General features: G+C 45.6%; 1 protein-coding gene across 1 annotated transcript in view; it reads right to left on the bottom strand.

The window, feature by feature from the left end:
• Positions 1–25,915, bottom strand: part of KIAA2012 — a gene marked incomplete at its 5' end in the record, with an annotated part of 95,840 nt that overhangs the window by 18,130 nt on the left and 51,795 nt on the right. The window contains 3 exon segments of the mRNA XM_079783093.1: positions 7,309–7,372; positions 10,056–10,128; positions 17,272–17,409. Of these exon segments, the coding sequence (XP_079639219.1) occupies positions 7,309–7,372; positions 10,056–10,128; positions 17,272–17,409 (275 nt within the window).

Genomic DNA, 25,915 nt, shown 5'->3' with positions numbered 1-25,915 from the left:
TCCTCACAAGAAAAAAAATTGTTAACTATATGAACTGATGTATGCTAACTAAACTTATTGTGGTAATCATTTTGCAATATATTCATATATCAAATCATTATGTTATTCACTTAAACGAATACAGTGTTATATGTCTATATCCTTACAAAACTGGGAAAAACTCAAAATCATAGCAATGTTTAATGTTTCAATGACAGACAATTTTGTAATTATACAAAATTAAAATGTAAGGAAAAGCAAAGTTGACTGCATTAAAATCTTAAAAAAAATCTTTATTGTTGTGTCACATATGTCTCCCTTTTCTCCCATTGTGCATTAAAATCTTTGCAGAAAAAAAATAAATCGTAATATTTAACACAACGAAGCCTATCTAATTGTACAGTTTAAATAGGTTCCATTTATGTATGTTAATCATCTCTGGATAAAGCTGCTAAAAGCCTAACAAAATATATATTAATACAATAAAGTGCTTAAAACAGTGCTGGCACCTGGTAAAAATAAACAAAAACACCCATGATCACTCTGCCTTTATACAACTACTGTAGAGATTTTGGCATATTTACTTTTATGAACATATACGAATTATAGACTAATATTTTATTTTTATTTTTTTATTTTTTATTTTTTCCAATTTTTTTTATTAAGGTATTATATGTGTACATATCTTGCCATTGCCCCCCCCCACCCCACTCCCATATATGCCCTCACCCCCCAGAGTTTTGCGTCCATTGGTTATGCTTATATGCATGCATACAAGTCCTTTGATTGATCTCTTATCTCCCCCAAGAGACTAATATTTTAATAGAATTGATAAAATAGTGTATATATCATTTTAATGTACTTTTATGTTATTGTACTTTCCTGTATCATAAATATTCTTAGAAATGATTTTAATAGCAGCACAGCATTTCATCATATGGATGTACTATAAATGACTAAAACCAAACATGTAATTTTTGAAATTCAGATTGTTTCACATCCTATCTAATAAAGAGAGAATACGCTAATTGACCCTCACGCTGTCGCAAAGATGGCGGTGCCCACAGCCAATAAGGAGGGAATATGCTAATTGACTGCCACACCCTCAAAGATGGTGGTGCCCACAGCCACAAGATGGCGGTGCCCAGTCCCTTCAGCCTCGCTGGGGTGGCAGGTGTGCAGCAAGGCCGGGCCCGTCCCCAGGCAGGCCTGGCTGCTCTGCGCACCTGCCTTCATAGTCCCCCAGTCCCCTCATCCCCCAGCTGCCCAGGGCCAGCCTGAGGCACAGGCAAGCCTTGGATGGCGGCTGCCCAGCTGCCCAGGGTCGCCCGAGGCTCAGGTAACCAGGGCCGGCCGAGGCTTGCACTGCTGGCAGTGGCAGCAGCAGAGGTGTGATGGGGGTATCGCCTTCCTCTGATCGCTGGGTCACCTCCCACCCCTGAGGGCTCCCGACTGTGAGAGGGGGCAGGCCGGGCGGCTGAAGGACACCCTCTCCAGTGCATGAATTTTCATGCACTGGGCCTCTAGTTTGTTATAACTATGAAGAACTTTGCATAGCATATTTTTTATTATTACAAGGCTTACTTTTTTGTCCACATCTATGAGTATTACAGGATGTACAGTCTTTAAGGAACAACGACTACTGCCAAATTGTTCTCCAGAGAATTTGTACCAATTTATAGTCCAAGGAAATGGTCATTCATTCCTTCATTTATCACTTGTCTGTGAAAAACTTACTACATGCCAGCATTGCGTTAGGTGCTGGGAATACAGTGGTGAGTAGGACGGACACACACCCTGGTCTCAGGGAGCTTAAGGTCTGGTGGGGAAGATGGATGTTAACAGCAAACAAAACAAAACTAACACTAAAAATCTTTTTGAAGATCAAACTCTAATATTCAATACCAGTTTTTTCCTCATTCTCTTTGAGCAATAGATGCTTGCACAAATTAATTTACTTCTTCTCACTTTTATTTAAAGGTATTGTAATTTAAAGAAAGATTTGAAAAGACAAAGTTCACCCTGCCATCATCATTCTCTTAATAATACAGTTAATCCATCTTCCCGTGTTCAATTGTTGTCCCAGTGCCCCCCACCCCAGAGCCTCTTTTCAACTTGGGCCTCCTCCTGCCATTCCCACACATTAAGGGTGGCATATACACCAAGCTCCAGGCTTCGGAGTGGGGACAAGACTTAATGCACAAGGTCGTTGAGAAAACTGAGAAGTTGACTGAAGTTGTATCTTGGAATTAGTCTTGAATGGCATGTCATATTACATGAGAGCTTATTACAGTATTTTCGTGATAAGGGGAATCCTGTGAGGGTGTCTTTCTTTAGCATGGCTGGCTCAGAAAAAGCTGTGTCATTGGCCATCCGCTGCCCCCCACAGCTATTTTGAACAGGGCGTGATAGGACCAGCAGAGGGCGCGTTTGTATTGACCAAGAGCTGAGGTTCTACACTGGCGTCATCTCACCATTTTGATTAGAATTTGAAACCCTGTCCGTTTTGGGATGGGAACCACAGCAAGGTGATTTTTTTCTCTCTCTCGAGTAAAATAACCTAATATTTAGGAAGTTCTGAAATAAACCAAAGCAGTATTTTGAATTAAATTTACAACTTTTCACTGTTTTTAAAAAAAAATCTGTAAAATATTTTAAGAAGGCAGAGTATAGAAAAAAATACTGCATCATGATTACCCATGTACTCAGCAGCTAACTTTGTGAAATCTTAACATTTTGCCATATTTGATTCACATTTTCCCCAAATAAATAAATAAATAGTCCAAGACTTCATGCTATCACATACATGTCACTTCCCTCACTCTCTCCCCGAGAGATAACCATTCTCTTAAACTTGGTACTTACCAGTTGACAGGGTTCAAAACATGCTATTCCAAAATATGTCACCTTGGCGTATGGAATATTTTAAGCTGAAGGACCCTGAGAAACAGCGGGCACAGAAAGGACTCTCACGTCCCTGTTCTCCCTGAAGCAGGTCAGGTGAGGGGCCTCCTTTTAGGAAAGGAGCGTCCTGATTCCTGGAGACAGCCCTTTCCCTCCCCACTGTTTTATAATGCCACTTTTGCTATATGTGAGTGCATTCCCCGCCTCCCCCCTGGATTCTCTATACTCTTTTGTCTGTCTCTAAGCAATATCATTTAGCTTTAAAGTAAATTTTAATATTTTTGCTGAGCAAACTCTTCCACTTCGCTTTTCTTCAACATCATATTGGCATTTTTGACCCCTCTTTATGACTTTCGGAATCAACGTACCATGTTCCACCACAAACCCTATTGGGGCATTTTAAAAATTGGAATTGTGCCCCGCCAATTTGTGTGGCTCAGTGGTTGAGCATTGACCTATGAACCAGGAGGTCACGGTTCAGTTCCCGGTCAGGGCACATGCCCAGATTGCAGGCTCAGTCCCCAGTGTGGGGTGTGCAGGAGGCAGATGATCAATGATTCTCTCTCATCATTGATGTTTCTATCTCTTTCTCCCTCTTCCTTCCTCTCGGAAATCAATAAAAAATATTTAAAAAATGGGAATTGCATTGAATTTATGGATTAATTTAGGGAGAATTGTCATCTTTATGATAGTGAATCTTCCTATCTATGAACATTATACTAGTATATAGCATTATATAGAAAATTGTACATATTCAGGTCTATTTTTATTTAATTTAATACAATTTTATCATTTCTTCATGAAACTGACATGCCCTTTTTTAGATTTATTGCTAGGAGATATATATATATATATATATATATATATGTATATATATATATATATAGCATTATATTTAAAAATTACATTTTTCCTGCCTTCCTACATAAACTGTACCACTGAATAACTAAACAGTAGAAGAGGGAAGTTTCTTTTTGTAAGAGTTTCCCAAATAATAAGCGAAGAAAGAACGGCAGAATTTCACCATCACTATTTTGCAGCCTCTCATGGATGAAAGGATAAGTAACGGCTGGCATCACGAAGAGACAAGCAAATATTAAGTCTCCTGATGGAAGAACACAACGCCCTCCATGAAGTGGACTTGCCAAAAGGAAAAACCAAGCCTGTCTGTGACCACGTCTCTAGATCTAAGTACTAACTTAAAGGAAATACAGAAGACAGAGAAACCCGTGAACCTACACCACGAGGATGCAATCAGCAACATCTAAATTGAGGGAAACTCTACAGAACAAGTGACTCAATTTCCTAAAAATAAACTAGAAGGGGGGCGGGCAGGAATGGAGGGTAACCTAGGAATTAAATGAGACTTAAAGGTCATATAACCCATTGCAAATGAATCCTAAAACAATTGTAACAATTGTGGAACAATTAGAACAAGGAAAAAACTGACTGAATATTCAAGTACATGAAAGAATAATTCTAGTTCTTAGACGCAATAGTGATACTGTATTGCTATGGTTATGTCAAAAGAGTCTTTTCTTATCTTTTAGAGATACGTACTCAGGTGTGTATGGGTAAAAGGATATGAGCCTGGAATTGGTTTAGAAATAACATGGAAAGGAGGAAGGAGTTGGGGATGTAGGTGAACAATATTGGCCAGGAGATGGGGACATGGGATTCATTGTACTGTTCTCTTCACCTTTGTGTATGTTTGGGGTTTTCCATAATAACAATTATTTCAAAACTGCATTATGAATCATGCTTTATGTTTTAAAACACTTTTTCCCACCAATGATTTTTATTTATTGATCTACATTTAGTAATCTTGCTGAATTTTGGGGTCTTTTAATGGTTTGTCTTTTAATAGCTTATCTCTGTAGAGGCCCTCGGATTTTCCATGTAAGTAATACTATTGGGAATGATGTTAGTGTTAATTCCTTCTTTTCATCCCTATCCTTTTCCTTTCCCTATTGTGCTGGTACAGTGTTGAAATAGAAACAATGAGCAAGGGATCCTTATCCTAGTCCTGTTTCTAAAGAGAATACTTGTAAAGTTCTACCATTGAAGTGTGATGTTTACTGCAAGTTTTTGGTAAATAATTTTTAAAAAAAATATATTTTTTATTGATTTCAGAGAGGAAGGGAGAGGGAGAGAGAGATAAAAACATCAATGATGAGAGAGAATCATTGATCAGCTGCCTCCTGCACACCCCCTACTGGGGATCAAGCCTGCAACCTGAGCATGCCCTGACCAGGAATCAACCTTGACCTCTTGATTCATAAGTTGTCACTCAACCACTGAGCTATACCAGCCAGGCGGTAGATACTCTGTCAAAATCAGGATCTTCTTCTAGTCCTAGTATGATAATAGGTGTGTTTTATAAATTTATTTTTCCTTTTGCATCTATTGAGGTGACCCTAAGGTTTTTCCCCTTTCACCTCTTCTTTTTAAAAAAAATATATTTTTATTTATTTATTTATTTATTTTTAAAAATATATATTTTATTGATTTTTTACAGAGAGGAAGAGAGAGGGACAGAGAGCTAGAAACATCAATGAGAGAGAAACATCGACCAGCTGCCTCCTGCACACCCCTCACTGGGGATGTGCCCGCAACCAAGGCACATGCCCCTGACCGGAATCGAACCCGGGACCCCCCAGTCCGCAGACCCAGACTGACGCTCTATCCACTGAGCCAAACCGGTTTCGGCAAAAAAAAATATATATATTTTTATTGATTTCAGATAGGAAGGAAGAGAGAGATAGAAACATCAATGATGAGAGGGAATCATTGACTGGCTGCCTCCTGCACGCCCCCTACTGGGGATCGAGCCCGCAACCTGAGCATGTGCCCTTGACTGGAATCGAACCTGGGACCCTTTAGTCCGCAGGCTGACGCTCTATCCACTGAGCCAAACCAGCTAGGGCTCCCCTTTCACCTCTTGATGTGAATTACATAAACATTTTCAAATGTTAGATCACCTTTTCTGAATTCCTGGGATAAAATGAATTCAGTCATTACATCTATATATCTATATATTTATCTATTTTTATCTATCTATCTATCTATATGCTTAAGGATTTAAGCATTGGCTAATATTTTATAGGAGTTTTACATCTTTGATCATAAGTGAGACTGGTCTATAAGTTTCCTTTTTTATATTGTCCTTGTTTGGTTTTGAGTAATTTGGTGTCAAATTAGAAGTGAGCTTTACTTCCTGGAAGGTGAAGAGAATTTTCAGGATCAAAGGCAATAGCTGTGTCCTGGGGTTCTCATCCTGGGCTGATGGAGCGAGCCAGAGACATTCTATTTAAAAATATATATATATTTTTATTGATTTCAGAGAGGAAGGGAGAGATAGAGACATCAATGATGAGAGAGAATCATTGATGCCCCCTCCTGGGGATGGAGCCTGCAACCCGGGCATGTGCTCGTGACCAGAATCGAACCTGGGCCCTCCAGTCCGCAGGCCGACGCTCTGTCCACTGAGCCAAACCAGCCAGGGCCAGAAACATTCTTAAGGAGGCATCACTTCCTGCTCTGGAGGAGAACTTTCTGGAAGGAAAAATAAAGCAGCAACGGAGCGTGTAGGTCATCTGGGTTGCTGAGAATCAGCAGGCTCTTTGAACCCAGTACCAGGGCTCCAGATAGCAGAGCCTGGCCGTGTCCAGTGACTGTGCAGGCCTCGCACGGAGCAGTTCAGGGAGTGAGGAGCCCCGACCAACATCATGGGGTGACACTGTGGTGGTCTCACCTTCCAGGCTGCAGATTCTAGGGGCAGGGGCGCGGCCTCTGAGCACACACTTCTGGTCTCTGTTTTCTCCACAGCTTTAAGAGAAACCCTTGCAACACTGGCTACCCCTCACTTCTTTGCACAGGTTGGGCAGTCAGTACACTTGTGTCTTCTGGAGCGGTTTACTCCTGGGGGCAGAAACTGCCCCTGAGCAACGGCCATGAAAACGAAACTAAATTGAACTAAACACCCACAAACACTGAGTAGAGACTTTGATTGCCTTGGTTTTAATAATTAGCTGCCATTTGCATAATTGTCTTGACCTCTAGACCTCAACTTCATTTATCTGTAATATAAAATGATTTCTAGAGATTTTAAATAATCTCCCAGATTCATGCTGGCTTAAAAAACTGCTGCCATAACTTTGTGACGTTTCTGACTTTGTACCTATTTCCTAAGCAGAAACACACGGATGTAGTTACAGCTCTTTTAAAAAGCCAACGGCTTGAAGTCATAGGAACCTGGGTTCATACCTCAGCTCCTCCATTTACTGGCTGTTACCTTGGGCAGGTTGCCTAACCTCTCTGAGCCTCATTTTCCTTATCTGTGAAACAGGGATAATGTACTCTATCTCATAAGGTTACAGAGAGGCTAAAATCAGATAAACCAGTACATATCAGATAAACCAGTACGTAACCTTTCGCAGAATGCAGAGGCTGGTAGGCTGCTTTCCCAGGTTGGGCCTGCTACCCACACCTGGATTTAAGCAAAAAAGGATTTACACAGATGACTCAATCAGTCCCCCCAGAGCCATCCCCACCCCACTGAGACTGATTTGGAAAGTTAAGAAACCATCATGGTCCTAACCGGTTTGGCTCAGTGGATAGAGCGTCGGCCTGCAGACTCAAGGGTCCCAGGTTCGGTTCCAGTCAGGGGCATGTACCTTGGTTGCGGGCACATCCCCAGCGGGAGGTGTGCGGGAGGCAGCTGATCGATGTTTCTCTCTCATCGATGTTTCTAGCTCTCTATCCCTCTCCCTTCCTCTCTATAAAAAAATCAATAAAATATATTAAAAAAGAAAAAAAGAAATCATCATGATCCTGGCTGGTTTGGCTCAGTGGATAGAGCGTGGGCCTTCGGACTGAAGGGTCCCAGGTTCAATTCAGGTCAAGGGCACACGCCTGGGTTGTGGGCTCGATCCCCAGTAGGGGGTGTGCAGGAGGCAGTTGATCAGTGAGTCTCTCTCATCATTGACGTTTCTATCTCTCTCTCCCCTCTCCCTTCCTCTCTGAAATCAATAAAAATATATTTTAAAAAAAACCATCACGTTACTAACTTAGAGCAAGTCCCTCCTGACAAAGTGCAATTCATGGCTACTAAAATTGAAGTCTTAAAGAAATAGGTTGATAGCTAATCTTTTGTGAGTCCTTATTCTGCATCAGGCATTCTTATAAGCACATGACGCATTCACTCCTTTATGTCACAACATGAGGTAAATACTGTCAGTGTGCCCATTTTACAGATGATGGGGGGAAAAGCCCGGAGAAGTTCAGTAACTTACTCAAGGCCACACGGTTAGTAAGTGGTGGAGCTAGGATTTGAACCCAGGGAACCAGGCTCCGTAATCCGTGCTGGTGATCACCGTAATGCTGCCTAAGCAGTACCCTCCAACCCTTCCACGCCCACTATTTTTAAAAGATTGGAAATTCGTTTGAAACAGCAGCATTTATCGTTCCTGACAGGCAAATGCCTTCTTTAATGTCCTGCAGTGACACTTTGCTGCGTTAAGGACTGTGTGAATGACCTTTATGGGGCTCAGCTGCAGCCTGCCCCGCTGTCATGAGGCAGGTACTGTGTTTGACTGACTTGGTTGTTGCTCAGGTTTGGCCATGTTCTGCGCTGTTTAACCTCTACTGCCCTTGGCGGGGACCTGGGAGCCTCGCCCGTGTTCACATTCCGCACGTGGACTTAGGATGCGGAAGATCTGAGGCCTGGAGCGAGTTTCCCTGGCTGTTGTCACTCAGCTGTGAAAATGGAGGCGGCAGGATGCTTGTGTTAGCAGAAACCTCGCTTAAAAGCTCGACCAAACCCAGGGATGGGGCTACCATAGTATTGTATTGTCTCATATCCAGAGCAGTGAAACCTTGTTAAATGAGTATGAAAATTGTTTTTGTCTAGAATGTCAAGTGAAAGTAATAGCATAAGATGTAAACAGAAATAGATCAGGTTTAGGGTGAAACCCCAAATCCATGAGGGCACATTCATCTCCCGTAAGCTCCTCTGGTCTCTCTCACCCACGGGGGTCCAGATGCCCCAGGGAGAGCCGTGGTGTCGTTTCAGATTGGCAATCATTGTGATCTCCAACTCCAGAGGAAGATTCACTAAAGGACTAGGTACACGAATTACTTCATTGATTCCTCAGGCAGCCTTGTGGTGTCAGCCTCAGTAGGGGGCACTGAGGCAGAGAGGTTGAGGGGGAGGCAGCCCTACTCCAGAGCCCATGCTCTCCACTCAGCTGCCCAGAGCGCTGCTGTAGCCTAAACAGAGCACCTGGTGTGAATTAGGGAAAGGCGCCCCAGTTCGAGGGCCACGTGGGCAAAGGAGCCCTTCTGCGTGGGCGCACCCAGGCCTGGGTGCATAGCTCAGTGGGCAGTGCAGGATTTCAGCTCGCACTTGCTCCCCCGGCTGGACGCCTTTGTACTGCAAACTACAAGCAGAACCCAGGCGGGCCCGCCCTGCATCCACGCGTGCTTTCACTCCTGCAAGAAGCAAGGAGGAGAGAGAGCAGCTCTGCTACCTGAGCCTGGCCTACGACGCAGCGACCCCCAGCAGCACGCCCAGGTCCCCCCAGGGAAGAGCTTAGCGTCTCGCTCAGGGACTGGGAGTGTGAACTATGCCAAAAAGCCCAGTTCCGGGCCCAGTAGTTCCTAGAATCATCATCTTCATGAAATGGAGCATCGTTTTGGGAGGAGGCCACCCTCTAGCAGCTCTGGGTCTCTACAGGTGCTGTTCCCCATCTGATGACGGGGTATGATCCCTCCAGGCCGGGAGCCGCACCTCCCTCACCTGCATGTCCAAGCCCCCGGGAAAGCAGGAAACACAGAGGTGGCGGTGCCTGCGGGGCCTTTTTGTAATGGCCCCCCCGCCCGCCCCCCCCCCCCGCTCCCCGCCCAAGTCTCCACTCTCTTCCATGCATCTGCAGCCACCGGCAGGGAAGAAATCGTTCAGTAAGTAAAAGCATGTCATTACCAATCAGTTGGCTTGTGATGCACTAAGCACCCCTCGGAGTCAGACTGAGCACTTGGGTCCGCGTGCTGACTCCAACCCACGACCCGGGAGGAGAAGGAAGGGCCATTCCCATTAGCGCCCGTGAGCAGGGCAGCTGCACCTGGCAGTCACTGTGGTAGGATTCCCAAGCCCAGCCCCGCTGTGTCTCTACCTTGGGTGTCTGGGTGATCTCCTCTGAGGGGTCCTCCTGCTTCTTCATGATAGTCCGGTTCATCTTCACTTTCCTATTCGGTTAGCACACAACAGAAGCACAGAAGGCCAAGTAAGTGCCAGTACTCCAGCAGTCCACGCCTTCTGGTACAAAGGAAGCCCATGTTCTTAGTTGTTTCTTCTCTTTTTTATGTCATCTTATTTTAACGTAAGCGCCCAGGAAGTCTGCTACAGTGTGAACCGCCCTGAAAAGCCACAGCGCCGAGCAATTTCGGTTCGTTATCCTCTTGTGGGAGGCTCATCCCCCTCACCTGTGCAGGGCTCATCCCCCTCACCTGTGCAGGGCTCCATGCCTGGCACTCACAGGTGTAAACGGGGGTGGAGGTGGGGTGAGGGGTGGCAGGGAGAAGAGTGTCATAGGCTAAGGCCAGCTGGTGGAAGGACGGGAGGGAGGACCAGTGTGATGAGCGCAGAGACGGAGAGAAGTGGGAGGGGTGGGGAGGAGTCAGACCCCCAGGCCTTGATGGTGGGGTAAGGACTTTGGTTTTTATCTTGGGAACACATGGAAGGCCCTGAGGGTTTAAAGTCAGGGAGGGAGCGAAAGGGTGAGATTGGCCTTTTGTGGAGTGTCCAGGATTATCACGGATTGGGTTCCTTATCACATCTAACTCCCTCTTCCTTCTTTCTCTGAGTTGCACAAGCTGCTTGCAACTCCACTGTCCAGATCTGCATGACCGTGGCTCTCAGTCCTGGCTGCGTATTAGAACCCTTCACGGAGCTTTAAAAAAGACGATTCCAGGACCTAACCTCAAACATTAAAATCAGGCTTCCTGCGGCTCGGGCATCTTTAAGGCTTCTTGGCTGATTCTAATACGCAGCCAGGGTCGAGAATCACGACTCTTCTCTGAAGGGCTGGGAAGGTGGCTCTGGAGTGGCCGGAGATGTGGCAGGTAGAGCCAGTGCCCCCAGGGGAGCCCCGTGAGTCTGAGGAACCAGCCCTCGGCCTTCGTGCCCCGGATCTCTGATTAGTCCACAGCTTCACTTCAGCTGCAGGGAGGGAAGGAATCTGGTGTGGAGGGCCCTGGAAGTCTCTCCTGGAAGCCCCTTTAGGGACAATCGGTTTTTCAGTTTATTACTAAATACCCACGCTGCGTTGGGAAGAGACAATTCAGTTTCTGCTAATTTGTTTGACCTTCTCCCCCTCACCGGAGGGCTTTTTACCCGTCGTGTTTCTCGCTTGCTAACTTAGTGTTTGTAGCTATGAGACAGGCAAACATAAAAAAGCTGGAGCAGGTAAGTAATTTTCTTTCTTTTGCACTTCTGCTTGTGGAGACAAAGCAGATGTGGCCTGGTGCAGTGAAAAATGCACGCCTGGATACATGGAAAGGTTTTTAAAAAAATTATTGCAGGAACAACCTGCCTCAGTCATACTAAAGTGCTAAGGTAGAAGACTAGGAAGAAGCTAAATAATAAAAAAAATAATCTTGTTTATACTAGTAAATCCTTTTAATCGAACAGGAAATTGGGTTAAAAAGGAGAAATAAGCATCCCCCTTTGGAAGAATTTTGAAGCCAAGAGGATAAACCTTGAATCTTAACAATAGGCCGCTACAAGCCTTCTGGGGCAAGAAACATTCTCCTCATTTCACAGATGGGAAGTTGGAGGAAGAGAGTCAGGGATTTGGAAATAATATTTTGGTGAGTCCCCGTTAGAAAGAGAAATAGTCTTGCCCTGGCTGGTGTGGCTTGGTTGAGTGTTGTCCCATGCACCAAAAGTTCTGACTTGGCCAGAATAGCAAAGCTGGTTTGATTCTTGGTCAGGAAATTCAAATCCCAGCTCTGCTCTTCTGGCCAAGTCATTTGCTCTTCATCTGCTCATTCAGCTCAGGAACATCAACTCAGTGTGTGCTGTGTGCCAGGCACTGTGCTAGGCACGGGGGTACCAAACTGAAAGACCTATTTGTAAGAAGCTCACTGACTTACAGAAACACGACAAGAAATCTCAACCGCTGCAATGCAGCGTGGTCACTGTTGTGACAGATCATGACAGGTTTCTGCAGGACCTCAGGAGGCGAAGCTAAATCGGGCCGGGGAAGGTTTGTCACCAGTGGAGCTGGCGCGCAGTCCTGCCGAGAAGGGCAGGCAGGGCAGTTCCTGCAGAGGAAGCTGCGTGCTGGTTTGAGGGTGGTTTGACGTGTCTGCAGTGCGTGGACAGTGGGGCTCAGACACGGGCCAGATCTTAGGTGGTGCAGTTTGGAGTTTTTTAAAAAAAACCCTGCATTTGTTATATTTTTCTATTTATAAAAGAAATACATCTTTGATGCTGGGATTTAATAGGAAGGCTAATGGGGACGTGGTGAGGAACCTCAGGCAAACCAGGGATATGACTAAGCTGAATTTAAGAAGTGCACTGGCAGCTGTGTGGTGTTGTAGGGCTGGGGAGGGGGCAGGCTGGGTGGGGATAGAAACAAACACTTTGTAAACACAAACTGCAGCACTGAACCCGGAAAGACAGCTGGGGTGCGGATCTGGGGGTCCGACGGCCTGGGCTGAAGGCCTGACTCCCGCCTGCACTTCTTGCCTCACAGAACATGCAAGTTATTTAACCTCTGAGCCTTAGTTTCTTCAAATGACAGGGGTGGGCCTGGTGACCTTAAGTTCTCACCTGTCCTTGGAGAACCTTACACCTGCCGTCTACCCTCAGGCATACCACCCCACCTGAGCAAGGTACTTCTAGGCCCATAGCAGGCTTTTGTAAGGAACTGTGGGAAGGATGGAGGAGCATGGGGTGCAAGAGTCAGACATGGGGCTCCGGTTGACTGTGAGCCAGCTCTGTGACCTATTGTTGAACCCAGCCTTTCCATCTGTGAAATGGGAGTGGTGATAAATATTGTACAGATTTCTTAAAAGGCTTAAGTAGGAAAATACATTAGGGAATTCTGTGTAACACCATGTAGCAATGCATCTAAAAGACTAATTTGAATACCTTCTTAATGATGGGAGAAAATCAGTATCTCATTTGAAAATTTCAACTTCAAGACAGTACAACTTTTTATGGGTATTAAAAAGAACCCATGCTTTTTCTTTAAAAAACTGGTTTATGAACAATTATAAGGTATCTTGTGAATAAGATTAAAATAGATTGCCCAGCTGGTGTGGCTCAGTGATTGAGCATCAACCTATGAACCAGGAGGTCATGGTTCGATTCCCAGTCAGGGCGTGCAGGAGGCAGCTGATCGATGGTTCTCTCTCATCATTGATGTTTCTGTCTCTCTCCTTCTCCCTTCCTCTCTGAAATCAATAAAAATATATTTTAAAAAGATTAAAATACCGTATTTTCCGGCGTATAAGACGACTGGGCATATAGAAGATTTTCCTGGGTTAAAAAGTCATCTTATACGCCAGAAAATACGGTATGTTAAATCCCCCCTCCTCTCCCAGGTTCTGAAGCCAGAACAAAGGGATACAACTAAATTCTTCACAGGAACGGACTAGGTAGACCTCCTCAGTCAGTATCAGGTATTGTAGGTTTTGTGGCTTTGAATCCTAGTTTCCTTGGCTGTCAGCCTTGCGAATCATCATCTCATCTCACCAATTCTCAGTTTCCTCATCTGCACAGTGGAGTTCTGCACATGTACCAAGAGGGAGGTGGGGAAAATGAAATGAGGTTCAGTATGTGTGGGGCCTGGCTCTTAGCAGGGATCAATCCATGCTCCTTTCTCCTCTATAAATTGAATCCTTTATAGGTGTGAATCATTCTTTGAAAATGACTATTTCATATAATTCTTGCCTCACTGTTGAGAGGCAGGTAGGAGATCCCAGTATTATTATCTTTATTTTCCTAAAGAGAAAGTGGAGTCCCAGAAACGTTACAAGGCCCCTCAGGGTCGCTCCCGGTCCGATCCTTTAATATAGATACGAGTCTACTGGGCCTCTTTCTTTAGGAAATGTAATAGACCCAATGCCCTGAATACCCCTCCTTGCAATATTATTGTTCCAGTGTCCTGGAATCATTGCATCGCAAAACTAGCTTGTTATCCCTCTACAGCTGTTCTGTCCGTGGCCAAGGAAGCACGTTTAAAGGACTTCAGGCACCGAAACGTCTCTCCTGAGGGGCCGCCTCCGTCTCTGAGCAACGTTGGAAGCCAAACATTATCTCCCTGTTACTTCCACTCACTGAAACCATGCTGTCCCTCCCCCCACACGACCACCATGGCAGGGGCAGTCACCCTCTGCCTGGTGGGATGTGCCCACACCTGCCTGCATAAGTAAAACCTGGGGCTGGCCCCAGACAGGGGGTGTGTGTGGGGTGTTGGGGAATGCTGCTCAAAGTCTTGAACCTGACTTCAGGCAGGTTCCTCCTCTACCTCAAGTGTGAGGGCACCAAGCAATGCCTGTCTGTGTGATGACTGTAAGGGGGAGCTTTTCTTGATTCTTCACATCTTCTGGGTATAACGTACCTATCCTTTGATGTCAATGTGGAGTATAAGCATATTCAATTCTATATCTAGTATTAATTGGTGTTATTGCTATTCCCCCCCCCCCACACTCCCTAACCCTGATAATTTATTAAAGTTCTTGGGTGGGGGAAATCTGTTATAATTTATTCATCCATTACCATTTCTTTTTCAAAAATAGATTAAAAAACATGCTTCAGTTTTTATGTGAGCCTAGATTACTCTGGCTCAATCATGTTTCCCCAAATCTAACCCTGAAAAGATTATCTTATAAAATGGGCTAACAGTGTTGCCTTCAGTGTTATAAGGAGGTTCTTAAATTTGAGGAGGACTCCCCATTAACAACTAAGAAAGGGATGAGTCTCTCCCATCACAGCCTGGGCCCACCTTTGCACAGCACTGTACTGGGTAGCATTTGTCTCTCGTTATCTCCCCCTTCATTATGGTCTTGTGAGCAAGGACTGGTCTGGGGGTCAGAAAGCTTAGTGTGTGCTCCATGAGTCCCCTACAGAAGCAGGCTGAGTTACAACTTCTGTATCTTGGGAAGCGTGGACTGGAAAGGGGGCCTTCAGAAGGACAGTGCCTTTCTCTCTATAATACGGTGTATAGTATGTGTAGTGTATATATACGGCACATGGTATATCATAGAGTGTGTAATAATAATATGATGCCGAAATTGCTGAGCGAAAAGTGCAACACAAAAGCCTTGTGGACACTACACAAAAAATTATTGTAAAATTCCTCACTCTGAATTCTGCGGTTTCTAGATGCTCCATAAATATCTCCTTACCTCACTTTCATAGCAATAATCACCTTTTAACATACTGTACACATTGCCTGGGGCAGGATAAGGATCTCAGTCTGTTTTGTTTGCTGATGATGTATCCCGAATGCCCAGCAAGCGCAGACACATACTAGGTAGGAGATGCTCACTAAGGGTTGAATGAATGAACAGTGACAATGATGATGTTACCTCATCCCAGAAAGTACCAACCACAATTCTTCAAGCCCTAAGGGGAGAACTAAACTTGCCAAGAAAAAAAAAAAAAAAAGGCTGGTTACATTAATATCAGTGTTTTGGGCTGAATTATGTTCCTACACAATTCACATGTTAACGTCCATTGCATTTGGAGACAGCGTTGTTAAAGTGGTAAAATGAGATCATCAGAGTGGGCCCTAACTCACCATGAGATAAGGACACCGACAACCCCAAAGGGAAGATCGTGTGAAGATACATGGAGAAGAAGGCTATCTACAAGCCAATGAGAGGCCTCAGAAGAAATCAAACCTGCTAACACCTTGATCTTGGACTTCCAGCCTCCAGAATTGTGAGAAAATAAATTTCTGTTGTTTAAGCCGCTCAGTCTATGGCACGTTGTTATAGTAGCCCTACCAAACTAATATAATAAATACTAAATCAAGGCAATTATTTTGAATGCTTGTAGCAAATATCTTTTGCTGCCCCCAAATCATTCTCTCTTATTCAGATTTTAAAGATCCTGCTTTCCTTTTTGAGACACTTCTCCCCTCCCCACCCCTCGCCCCTGTGGTTCCAGGCTGGGCCAATCATTCCCCTGGCCATGTTGATTCATTTGGGCATGGACATGTGACCCAAGTTGGATCAATGAGATTCATTTCTAGAATGATCTAGAAAAGAGAAGCCGGTGGTCATCTTGCCACCGCAGGGAAGTGTCTATCTAAGAAGAAACAGGAAAGCAGAGCCCAGCCATGCAGAGAAGAGATTTGGGGCAAATACAGGACTCTGAATCAAAGCCCCACCTTGCAGAGCTGAGACGGGAGTTGACCAGAGAAGATGTAACATGAGAACCCTGGATTAGCTGAGGTTAGGAACCCTGGCTTAGCTGAGGTAAGACTCTGCAAAGTCTCTGACAGTCTTCAGCACTGGCTAAAAGCCGCAACATGTGTATTTGCTTTCTGTCTTTCCTAGTCACTTCTTATCCAAGGGCGGGGATTTTGTCCTCTCTAGAGGGTAGCATGAAGGACCTGAGACCCTTCCATCCCAAGCCTTGCTTGGTTCCTGATGACTGTCTGTTACTCCATGGTCATTTATTTCCAGTTCCTCGAGCCCCTAGGTGGGCAAGAATGGGTAGGAAGAAGACCCGAAGCCAGAGGGCTGTGGGATGAAAAGGGGGATCAATGTATGGGGCATGTATTGGCCACCTCCCCTGTGCCAGGTGCGGTGTTAAATTGGGCAGAAAGGAGTATTGCAAAGGTGGGCAAATGACATCTCTACAATAGGCACTCAGTACCCTACACTAGGTGTGAAGCTGAGCTTGGGAGAGTAGGAAACAAGATGAGACATCTGGAATAGGATTTGCAGTTGACTTCTAAATAGCTAACCCAAGAACTAGTCTTCTCTACCGTAGGACTATCAGGTCTACCAAGTTACAGTGGTAAAGCGGTAACGATTATTTGAACTGCTATTAAGATAAAGTGAATGATATTTGCCTGCTTTAGTATGAGGTGGTTCAAGTTCAAGGTTATCCTTTCTCCTCTCTGTTCCCTGTCCCCCGCCATCCCAACCAGACACCCAACTGATTTGTCCCTGGCGGCTGGCTGCGATTACTGTCCTAATTTGTTCTTTCTTCATCTGCCACAAGCTGCCTATTTTCTGTCCCTTCTGATAAAGCAGGAACTCTCAGGGACTTCTGAGGCTGTTTTGTACCATGCAGAAGTGTATTAAGCCGGAACGCCTGCGTGTGTGTCTATACAACCCCTCGTCCTCTCAGTGTGAGATCACCTTCAGGAACGGTGTCATGTCGATGTGCAGCGTGCGCGTGTAAAATTCCTTTCTGTTTGAACATATCGGCCCTTTATGTACACAACGTTGAGGCTCTCCTGCCTTCGGAGCTGCTGCCGCCAAGGTCTGCAGGGCTGCCTGTGAAGAGAAGCAGAGAGCCCACCTTTCATAGGAATGATACACAGTGCGACCAGAGTGAGTCTAAATCCCCAAATATTTATAGAAAGCGATTTTTCATCGTTGGAACACTAATAGTAACACCTATTTTTACCAGGGAAGACACAGGGGACCATATGTACACAGAACAACCTGAGACTGGTTATTAATTCAGACCTGGCGCAGGTGCAATGGGAAAGTGGAGAGAGGCACCTTACCATGTCCCGGGGTTGTAATCACTTTACTTAATCCTCACAACAACCCTGTGAGGCAGATACTCTGGTTCCCACTTCACAGATGAGGAACCGGAGGCTCCGGGAGGTTAAGTAACTCGCCCAAAGCCACACAGTTGAAATCCCCATCTTCCCAAGGCTCCTTTCTTAATGAGATGGTTTTGATACTTGTATAGCTTCCTTGGATGGTTATTAAATCTGTCTTGCAGCAAATAGAGTTATAGCAAGGTTCTGGTTTATTTCCAAATGTAAAACATGTTTGCCGTGTTAGGAAGAGTCATTTGAACAAACCGAGCAGAGAGGGAAAGAAGAATAGGCTTACAGAGGAGTCTGGGAGGTCCCAGGGGCTCGGCAGTCTTGGGGCCATGCCTTCTCCTGTCACCACAACATGCAAATGGTGCCCTGCTTCAATGCACTACCCAGTTGGATCTGAAGTTGCTTTCCAGCCCAAGCCTTTACAGCATCATGGGTGATCGTTCCGAGATGCGAACCAGTGTCCCTCCTCTGCTCAAGACCTTCAAGGGCCTTTGCCCTCAGGATGAAGGCCAACCGGCTAAAAAGGTTCACAAGACCCTTCCTGCCTCATTTAGTCACTCCACTGATATTTATTGAGTGAATTTTCTATGCCCGGCACAGCAGATACGGCAGCGCAAGAAGCAGACAGAAGGCGCCACCCCATGAAACTGCACATGCATTCCACCGAGAGGGAGGAGATAATAAGCGAGTAGACCATAAGCTATGTCTGAAGGTGATTCGTGATGTAAAGAAAAATAAAGCAAAGAGGGGCGCGAGGAGTATTGGGAATGGAGTGGAGGCTGCAGTTTTAAGCAGGGTTGCCAGGGAAGGTCCTACAAGAAAGCCATGTTTGAGCTCTGCAGAGGGCGAAGGAAGGGTCTGTGGGGCTCTCTGACGGAAGTGCTTACCTCACTGCGGAAACAGCGAGTTCAAAGGGCTCCTCTCAATGCTGACCGCTCAGTTCCTGGACAAGGCCATCAGGCACGCCCTGCCTTCTCCTGGGAACATACTCCTCCCTCCCTTCCAGTTCCTTCTCAGGTCTGGCTCATCTGTGCTGCTCATGACATCCCAGGGCACCGAGCACTCCCGCCAGTGTCCGACCAGGGCTGGGAACTGAGGCTGCAACCGAGGCACGTGCCCTTGACCGGAATCGAACCCGAGACCCTTCATTTCGCAGGCGGACGCTCTAACCACTGAGCAACCAGCCAGGGCCACTTGATACATATTTGCTGAACAAAAGAGTCACTATCGCATTGGGGACAAGCTACATGTTATGGCCCAGCTCAGTTCGAATGCAAAGGGCCAGTGAAGACGCCTTTACAGGAAGGGTGTGCCCACCTCCAGAGGCCTGTCCTCTGGCGGCTCTGGCTCCTCATCCCCAGGAGGAAAGTGCTCTGTCAGGGCTGACTTGCTGGGGTTGCATACATTAGTGTGCCGTGAGATCACCCTGGGCGTGGAGTTGATCATTTCCATATTTTCTAGGAGACTCACTCTCAGAAGTCTGTTTCTCTGGGCTGTCAGAAACATCCCCTCCCATAGCGTTTATATTACTTTTAAGTCTTAATGATGAATTAACGGTTAGTGGGTCCCCACAAACAGCCATCATTCCAATGAACATCCACACCCTTTTCCTTTGTTTTGAAATATGGCTAGAATTAAAGAGTTTTCCGGACAAACACATATCCACTTCTTCTTTTTTTTTTTTTTTGAAATCTCAGCCATATATCTGATTAGCTTCTCCGGGTGAGATAGCCCTTCCCTTGTTTCTAGATCAAATGAATACATTTTGTCCAAGCTAGAATCAGCAAAGCATTTCAAGCTTTCTAGCTTCCAAAATCATTCATGAATCACTGGGTGGAATAATAGGAACCTGACAATATTGATTTAAGGGAAATTTCTCCATTATCTCCAAGAGACAATTTTGTGTTGGGCTGGAGGACAAACACCATAGCCAAGACCAGTCCCAACGGCTGGAATGACTGTAACTCCTCATGTGGGGTTCAGATTGAAGAGTGGGGAGTTGGGAGGCTTTGAGAAAGTCCCTTCAAAGCACTTGGCCTATAAATCTTTTGATAAAACAATTCTCTTGACTATATGGCTCATCTCTCTAATATCTAGGGGCCATCAATTCTAGCTTAATGGAATGTTTTCAGAGAAGGCTCTGTTGTCACTGGAATGTGAAGTACTGTTTGCTTATTATGTTCAAGAGTTCTAACAAATAAATGATAGTGAAAGGGGGTTTGGGAGATGGGAGGAAAGGAAAGATGAAATATATAAAGAGGATTCTGAGAGGTAGTGAGAAGAGGAGAAAAAGTCAGAAAATTGGAACCAGGAAAGAAAGTTATGCTTTGGGGCTGTTTATTTTTTAAAAATATATTTTTATTGATTTCAGAGAGGAAGGGAGGGGAGACAGAGAGATAGAAACATCAATGATGAGGGAGAATCATTGATCTGCTGCCTCCTGCACACCCCACACTGGAGACTGAGCCCACAACATGGGCATGTGCCCTGACCGGGAATTGAACTGTGACCTCCTGGTTCATAGGTCGACGCTCAACCACTGAGGGGTGGTTTTTCATTGATTCATTAAATTGATATTTACTGAGTGATAGTGTATGTGTCAGACAAGCAAACACATAAATATGCAAGATTTTAGGGAGTGATAAATCTAAGAAGACAATGAAATGATGACAGGATGGAGGTTGATGGAGAAGGGGTGGGACTTGCCTTTGGGTGATCAGGAAAGACCTCTCTGAGAAGGTGACATTTGAGCAGAGAGCTGGGTGACAATTAGGAGCCATTCCTGGAAGGATCTATCTTTAGCAGTCTGTGTATCTGATTATTCAGAGGTAGAACCAAGCAGGGATTCTTTGAAAAGGAAAGTAGAATTCCTGATGTCTGCCTGTTCTGCCCCAGCCTCCTGGGCCCCATCCCTGACCATGCGAGGCACCCCTCTGTTTTCTGAGCCATCATAATGGACACTTGCAGCTTTTGGGCTATTTTGAGAGCAAAGACTGCAGAATAAGTAGTGAACAGAAGTCAAGGCCTCTGAAGGTGTAGAAGGGAGAAGGAAACACAAAGTTAGACCGAAGGGTGAAGATGGGGGAAGTAGGAGAAATCAGAGATGCCTGGAGCTTTTTTGTTTCTTTTATGTGCATGCTGTAGTGGGGATGATCACAACACGGAGGGAAGGGTGAAATGTTGAGCAGAAAGTCAAAGCCCCTTCCTTCACCTGGACATACTTTAATATTTTTATGTCCTGCTAAAAACACCTGGAAGCCGTTCCCTTCAGTAAATGAAACAATAAAGATTAATGAGCTAATGGGGTAAAGTTGATTTGAATTGCACAGAAGGTGTTGCGTAAGTTCTTGGCATTTAAAACGTTATCTGACATTTAAAGGGAGATGACTGCTAATGAATTCAAGATCTAACACTCCGAGAGACTGAGCCATGGAAAATCCAGGATTATTATCTTGCTGTAAACATGATGTGATTCAGTTGAAAGCCAGAACAAAAGAGAGCCATCAGCTGTATACCAATATCCATATGCACACACACATACAATGCAGCCAAACTTACAGAGGACGCCCTGAAATTAAATAATATCATTTCCTTTCTTACTCTTGGATTATAATATCTGAGCTACGGACTCAAGGAGAAATGCTTCTCCCCAACAATTCTTCCTGCTCCTTCAACGTGTGTATTTTGAAGGGTCATGACCGTGGGCTGGCTCTATAGTCATTGGGATATCTTACCATAAGGAGGAAAGGAGATGCTAAACCCAACCAGTTAGATCTCCACCCAGCAGGGGTCCCACAGAGCCACCGAAGATACGGATCTGTCCTACAGGCGTCTCTCAGGCCTTCCTCTTCCCTCACTCCTTTCTAATTGGGGTTCCCCATCTCTGAAGCTGCAGCTTAATGGCTCTAAGAAGAGCTATTGTCTCTCATTAACGAGGCTGCAACACTCTCACTGTCTAACTGCCTCCCACGCAGCGCACAACTTCATTCTCCTGGGAGCAAGCTGCCAAGAGTCTCTGGGAACCTGTGGGCAAGCTGAGCTGGAGGAAGAAAACAGAAGGCGGGAGGGCCTTTGGAGCCAAGATCTGAAATGTGCCGGGGCACACACCTCACCATTATCTTCATGCATGGAGGGCAGGGGCGAGAGGCCTTTGCCGAAAGCCTTATGTGGTCTATCAAGCTGTCAGATGAAACCTCTGTGCACACAGGGCGTGCGTCCCCCTCCTGTGAGCGAACAAAAGGAGCAGAGCCAGTCTCTCCTTAGGACCACTGGGCCCCCTACTTGGCTGAGAGTCTGTCCCTCCACTTCCCTGGGTGGAGGGGGGAGGAGAGGCTCTGAATCCCAGTGGGGATGGATAGATCTGAGAGATTTAGTTATTGGGACTTGGTGGGGAAAGGGAGCTGGGATCCTGAGCTTCCCCCTGGCCACGTCCCCTGATGGGTGGTGGGGACCAAATCCTGGAAAGGGCCGCTCGTGCCAGGAGCTGTGCAAGCGTCCCTGTGGGCCTGTCAGTGGGCAGTAGGGATGGGGTCACAGCTGGGGCTGAGGGGGCATGGAACACTTTGGGGGGTCCTACGACTGGGCTGCCTGGAGGGATCTGAGTGGACCAGTGGCTTCTTATATTCTATCCACTTGGAGGGCACCTCGCTTGTGCAAGGCCGGCCACCCTGGCCACGCCCAGGTCCTACTCTGAGACCTCATCTCTAGGTTTCCTTGGCCTCTGCATGGCTTCTTTATGAGGAGCAAAAGGGACTCCAAACCACAGTGTGGCTTCACTCGGCACAAGTCTGCTCAGTGGTTCCTGTGCCAGCCCCCCGGGCTCCTCATGCTCCTCTTAGCCACCTGCCATCCTGGCCTACTTCTCATCTTCTCAGGGCAATTTGGTGCTGGTGAAATGGGCTGAGGGACAGCGTTAGGACAACTCCAGGAGATACAGTTTGCTTGGAAGCCAGAGAAGAGCTTTCTTGTTCCTCCCTGTCACCAATGTTGGTCTCCATCCACTTTCGTACGCCTTGAGTCTAAGGAAGGAGATTTACGTCCTGAGTGTTTAGCACGTTAGCAGAATAGCTAGCAAACATTAGGCTAGGGAGAGAAAGGCTGCAGCCTCCAGTCTCAGCTTTTGTGAGGGACTCACTGGGTAACTTTTGCCAAGTTGGTCAGCTTTCCGTGCCTCAGTTTCCCTACCTCACTGTTCTCCTCAGGGAGTTTTTGAATCATGAAACCCAGGACACTTTAATCCCAGGGCTTCCACTATCTGGAAAGAAGTCTTATCTTCGAATTCTAATTGATATTGTTCTCAGTTTAATTAAGTGCTTTGTTGACACAACAGAATCATTGTTTATCTGGTTTAGCAGGAGCTGGAGGAGAAAAGTTTTAAGCCAAAAGAGTGATCTCTCCTGCCCCAGGGGAGGTAGAAAGGAGCTTTTGCTGTGAGGGGGCGTGTGGCTGCATTCAGGCTGGGACTTGGCCTGGTTTGGAGAATGACGCACCCTCGTTTAGCCTGGGAGGTGGGAGGTGGGGAGTGGGAGGTGGTGGGTACAGGGTGGGATACCGGAGCAAGTCCCTAGCTCCTTCTAAGCCCCAACTTTACTTTAACCCCAATTTGTGGGCCTTCCTTGTTATGTTGGCTCTGGCGTGACTTTTCCAATCTGACAACCGAGAGATAGGGAATCTCAACTTCCACTCTGAAAAAGGTCATTTAGAATCAGTTGATTTTCACTAGCAAAAGAAATGTTACCCGTGGTATTTGTATTCCCACACTGGCCCATAAAAGCTTATCTAAGCCATAATTTACTGGACAAGATGTTGAACTAGCCCCGGTAATGCTGGGACTGAGGAGGCTGTGAGGAAAGGAAGAAAGATGTCCTTTCCCTCTCTTTCCTGCCTTCCCCCCCCCTCCCCCCCCCCGCCCTCCCGCCGCTGGCCTCTGGCCTCTAACTTTTTCTCAGCAGCCCGTGCTGTGGGGGCTGGGGCCCTGCTGGATGCAGTGCTTCCAGCTCCCAAATTCCCTGCCCCCCCTCCGCCCCTGGCCCTTAGGTGCAGAGCAGAAAATGATTAAAAGAAGGTTTACAGTGAGATATGAGAAACCCAGAGGAGTCTCGAAGAGGCAGAACTGGAAGCAGTGAAACAAAATTCCAGACAGCATGGAGGATCCTGGAGGGGTTGGGAGTGGGGCTTGGGGGAAACAGTTGGTGGATTGGCTCAGAGTCCTGCCTTTCAAGCTTCTCTCTTTCCATCTCCGAATCCTTCGATGGTACACAGGCTCCAAGCTCTGTTTTAGAATGGCTTTCAAGGCAGAGGGCGGGGGATAGAGTAATAGTTACTATTGTAATTTATTGGGATTGCTTAGTGACAAGCATTGTGCTAATCCTGCTCCATATGTTGTTTCATCTAATCCTCGTCATGACCCCATGAAGGAAATATTATCCTTTACAGATGAGGAAATTGGGCCTCAGAGCATTAAATAACCCGCCTGCCACCCGAGGGACAGTACAGAAGAAGCTGGGATCTCAGTGCAGCTTGATGGGGTTCCCAAACCAGTAGGCCTCTTGGTTAGCACAGGCCACATGCTGAATTGGGTCCTGTCTGTTGTGACATGTCTTCTCATCTGCAAAAATGGGGGTAATAACTGTATCTACCTCATAGGGATGCTGTAAAGGTTAAGGGAGACAATGCTAAACCCTTCACATAGTTAACCTCAAACACACTGGCTGTTATGACCACTTAAAAGTATCCTCTCCAGACAATGGGGAGGCAACTGTTGAAGCTTATGACAGGTACATGGAGATTCATGACACTAGTCTCTCTACTTTTGCATATGCTTCAAATTTTCCGTAATAAAAATACAAAAGAAAAAAGAAAAAGAAATAACTAGGCACATATTATGTGTCTGGTTGGAACCAGCAGCCAGCAAATCCATAAACAAAGACTTACTGGAATAAATAATAGTCTAAGTAAAAACTCAACAAATGAAAGCCTTGATTTTTGTCATTAGAAACAAATTCCTCTCTGTAAATTATCCTTAAATTGTCAATGAGGTTTTTGGGTTGACAAAGTAATCCTGTGGTTGAACCAAAAGATGAAGTTTGCTTAGATCTTCAAAAAACCTTTGCAAAGTTTTAAAATGAAAGCTATTTAGGAAACCAGGGAGCGAGGAAGGGGGAAAGAGCATGGATCTTGGGGGAATGCTGTACCAGGCCTTTAGAAATGAGGAACACAGGGTGGGAAATACAGCATACTTCTCTAGACGGGGAAACGCAGACAGTTAATTCTCCTACAGATCAGCCCAATCTTACCTATCAGCCTCAATCTGCACGCAACCCAAAGCTTTTCCAGAGGGTGAAATACCAAATTGTGGCGGCCAACAGAAGGAAGCATCTGGAGCTTGTGGGATTGTTAGAGAAATGTCATCTGAACTTCCAAATCATTATCACTGGAAATAAAACAAGCACCATCTCCAAATCCAATTTAGAAGATTAGGGGCTTTTTCTACCCGGGACATGGACCTTATGGTCAACAAAAGATTTATCTATCCCACCCCATAGCTACCATGTGCCAGGAACTGTGCTAAACGCTAAACACATGGGATACAAAGATGAGTAGGCAATTTAGAAAGGAAGTCTGTCTTTACAGAGAGTATAGCCTGTTCTTTTAGATATCAGTCAAAACGTTCAACAGAAGGCAGGGTATCAGAAGGACACTGAAAAGGCTATCTTTGTACCTTTGTACAAAAACTTAGTGTGTCTACAGGTGTGTGTGTGTGTGTGTGTGTGTGTGTGTGTGTGTGTGTGTGTTCTGCTTTCTTTGTCCTGAAAGAGGAAGGCTGAAAGGCGATATGAACACCATCTGTGAAACCACCGAGGAAACAGATGGGGTAAACATAGGTTTATTCAACCTAAATCCCAGTGCACTAGAATTACAGGCTGCTCTTTGAAAGCCAAAAGAGGTAAGTTTAGACCACATAAGATCAAATATGAATTTCTACTGTTGTAAACGCATGAAACCGGAGGTCAAGAGATAATCTGGGTGGAAATAGAAGTGGCTTTGTGAAGTGGGGGGAAGGGACACGAGTCCAGTGTAACAGGATTTTTAGGACACTACCGACGTTCTAATCCCCACAAAGCAACCAAACCAAACCCAAGATAAAGCCTGTGAGAAAGGATGTTTGCTCTCTCTAACGGAGAGAAACCGGACTCTGAAATCTGGTGAGGTTTCTTTCT

This window comes from Cnephaeus nilssonii (genome assembly GCF_951640355.1).
Source record: "Cnephaeus nilssonii genome assembly, chromosome: 10".
Classification (NCBI taxonomy): Eukaryota; Metazoa; Chordata; class Mammalia; order Chiroptera; family Vespertilionidae; genus Cnephaeus; species Cnephaeus nilssonii.
Note: the sequence above shows the minus strand (reverse complement) of the source record. Positions and strands in the feature narration are given on the sequence as shown.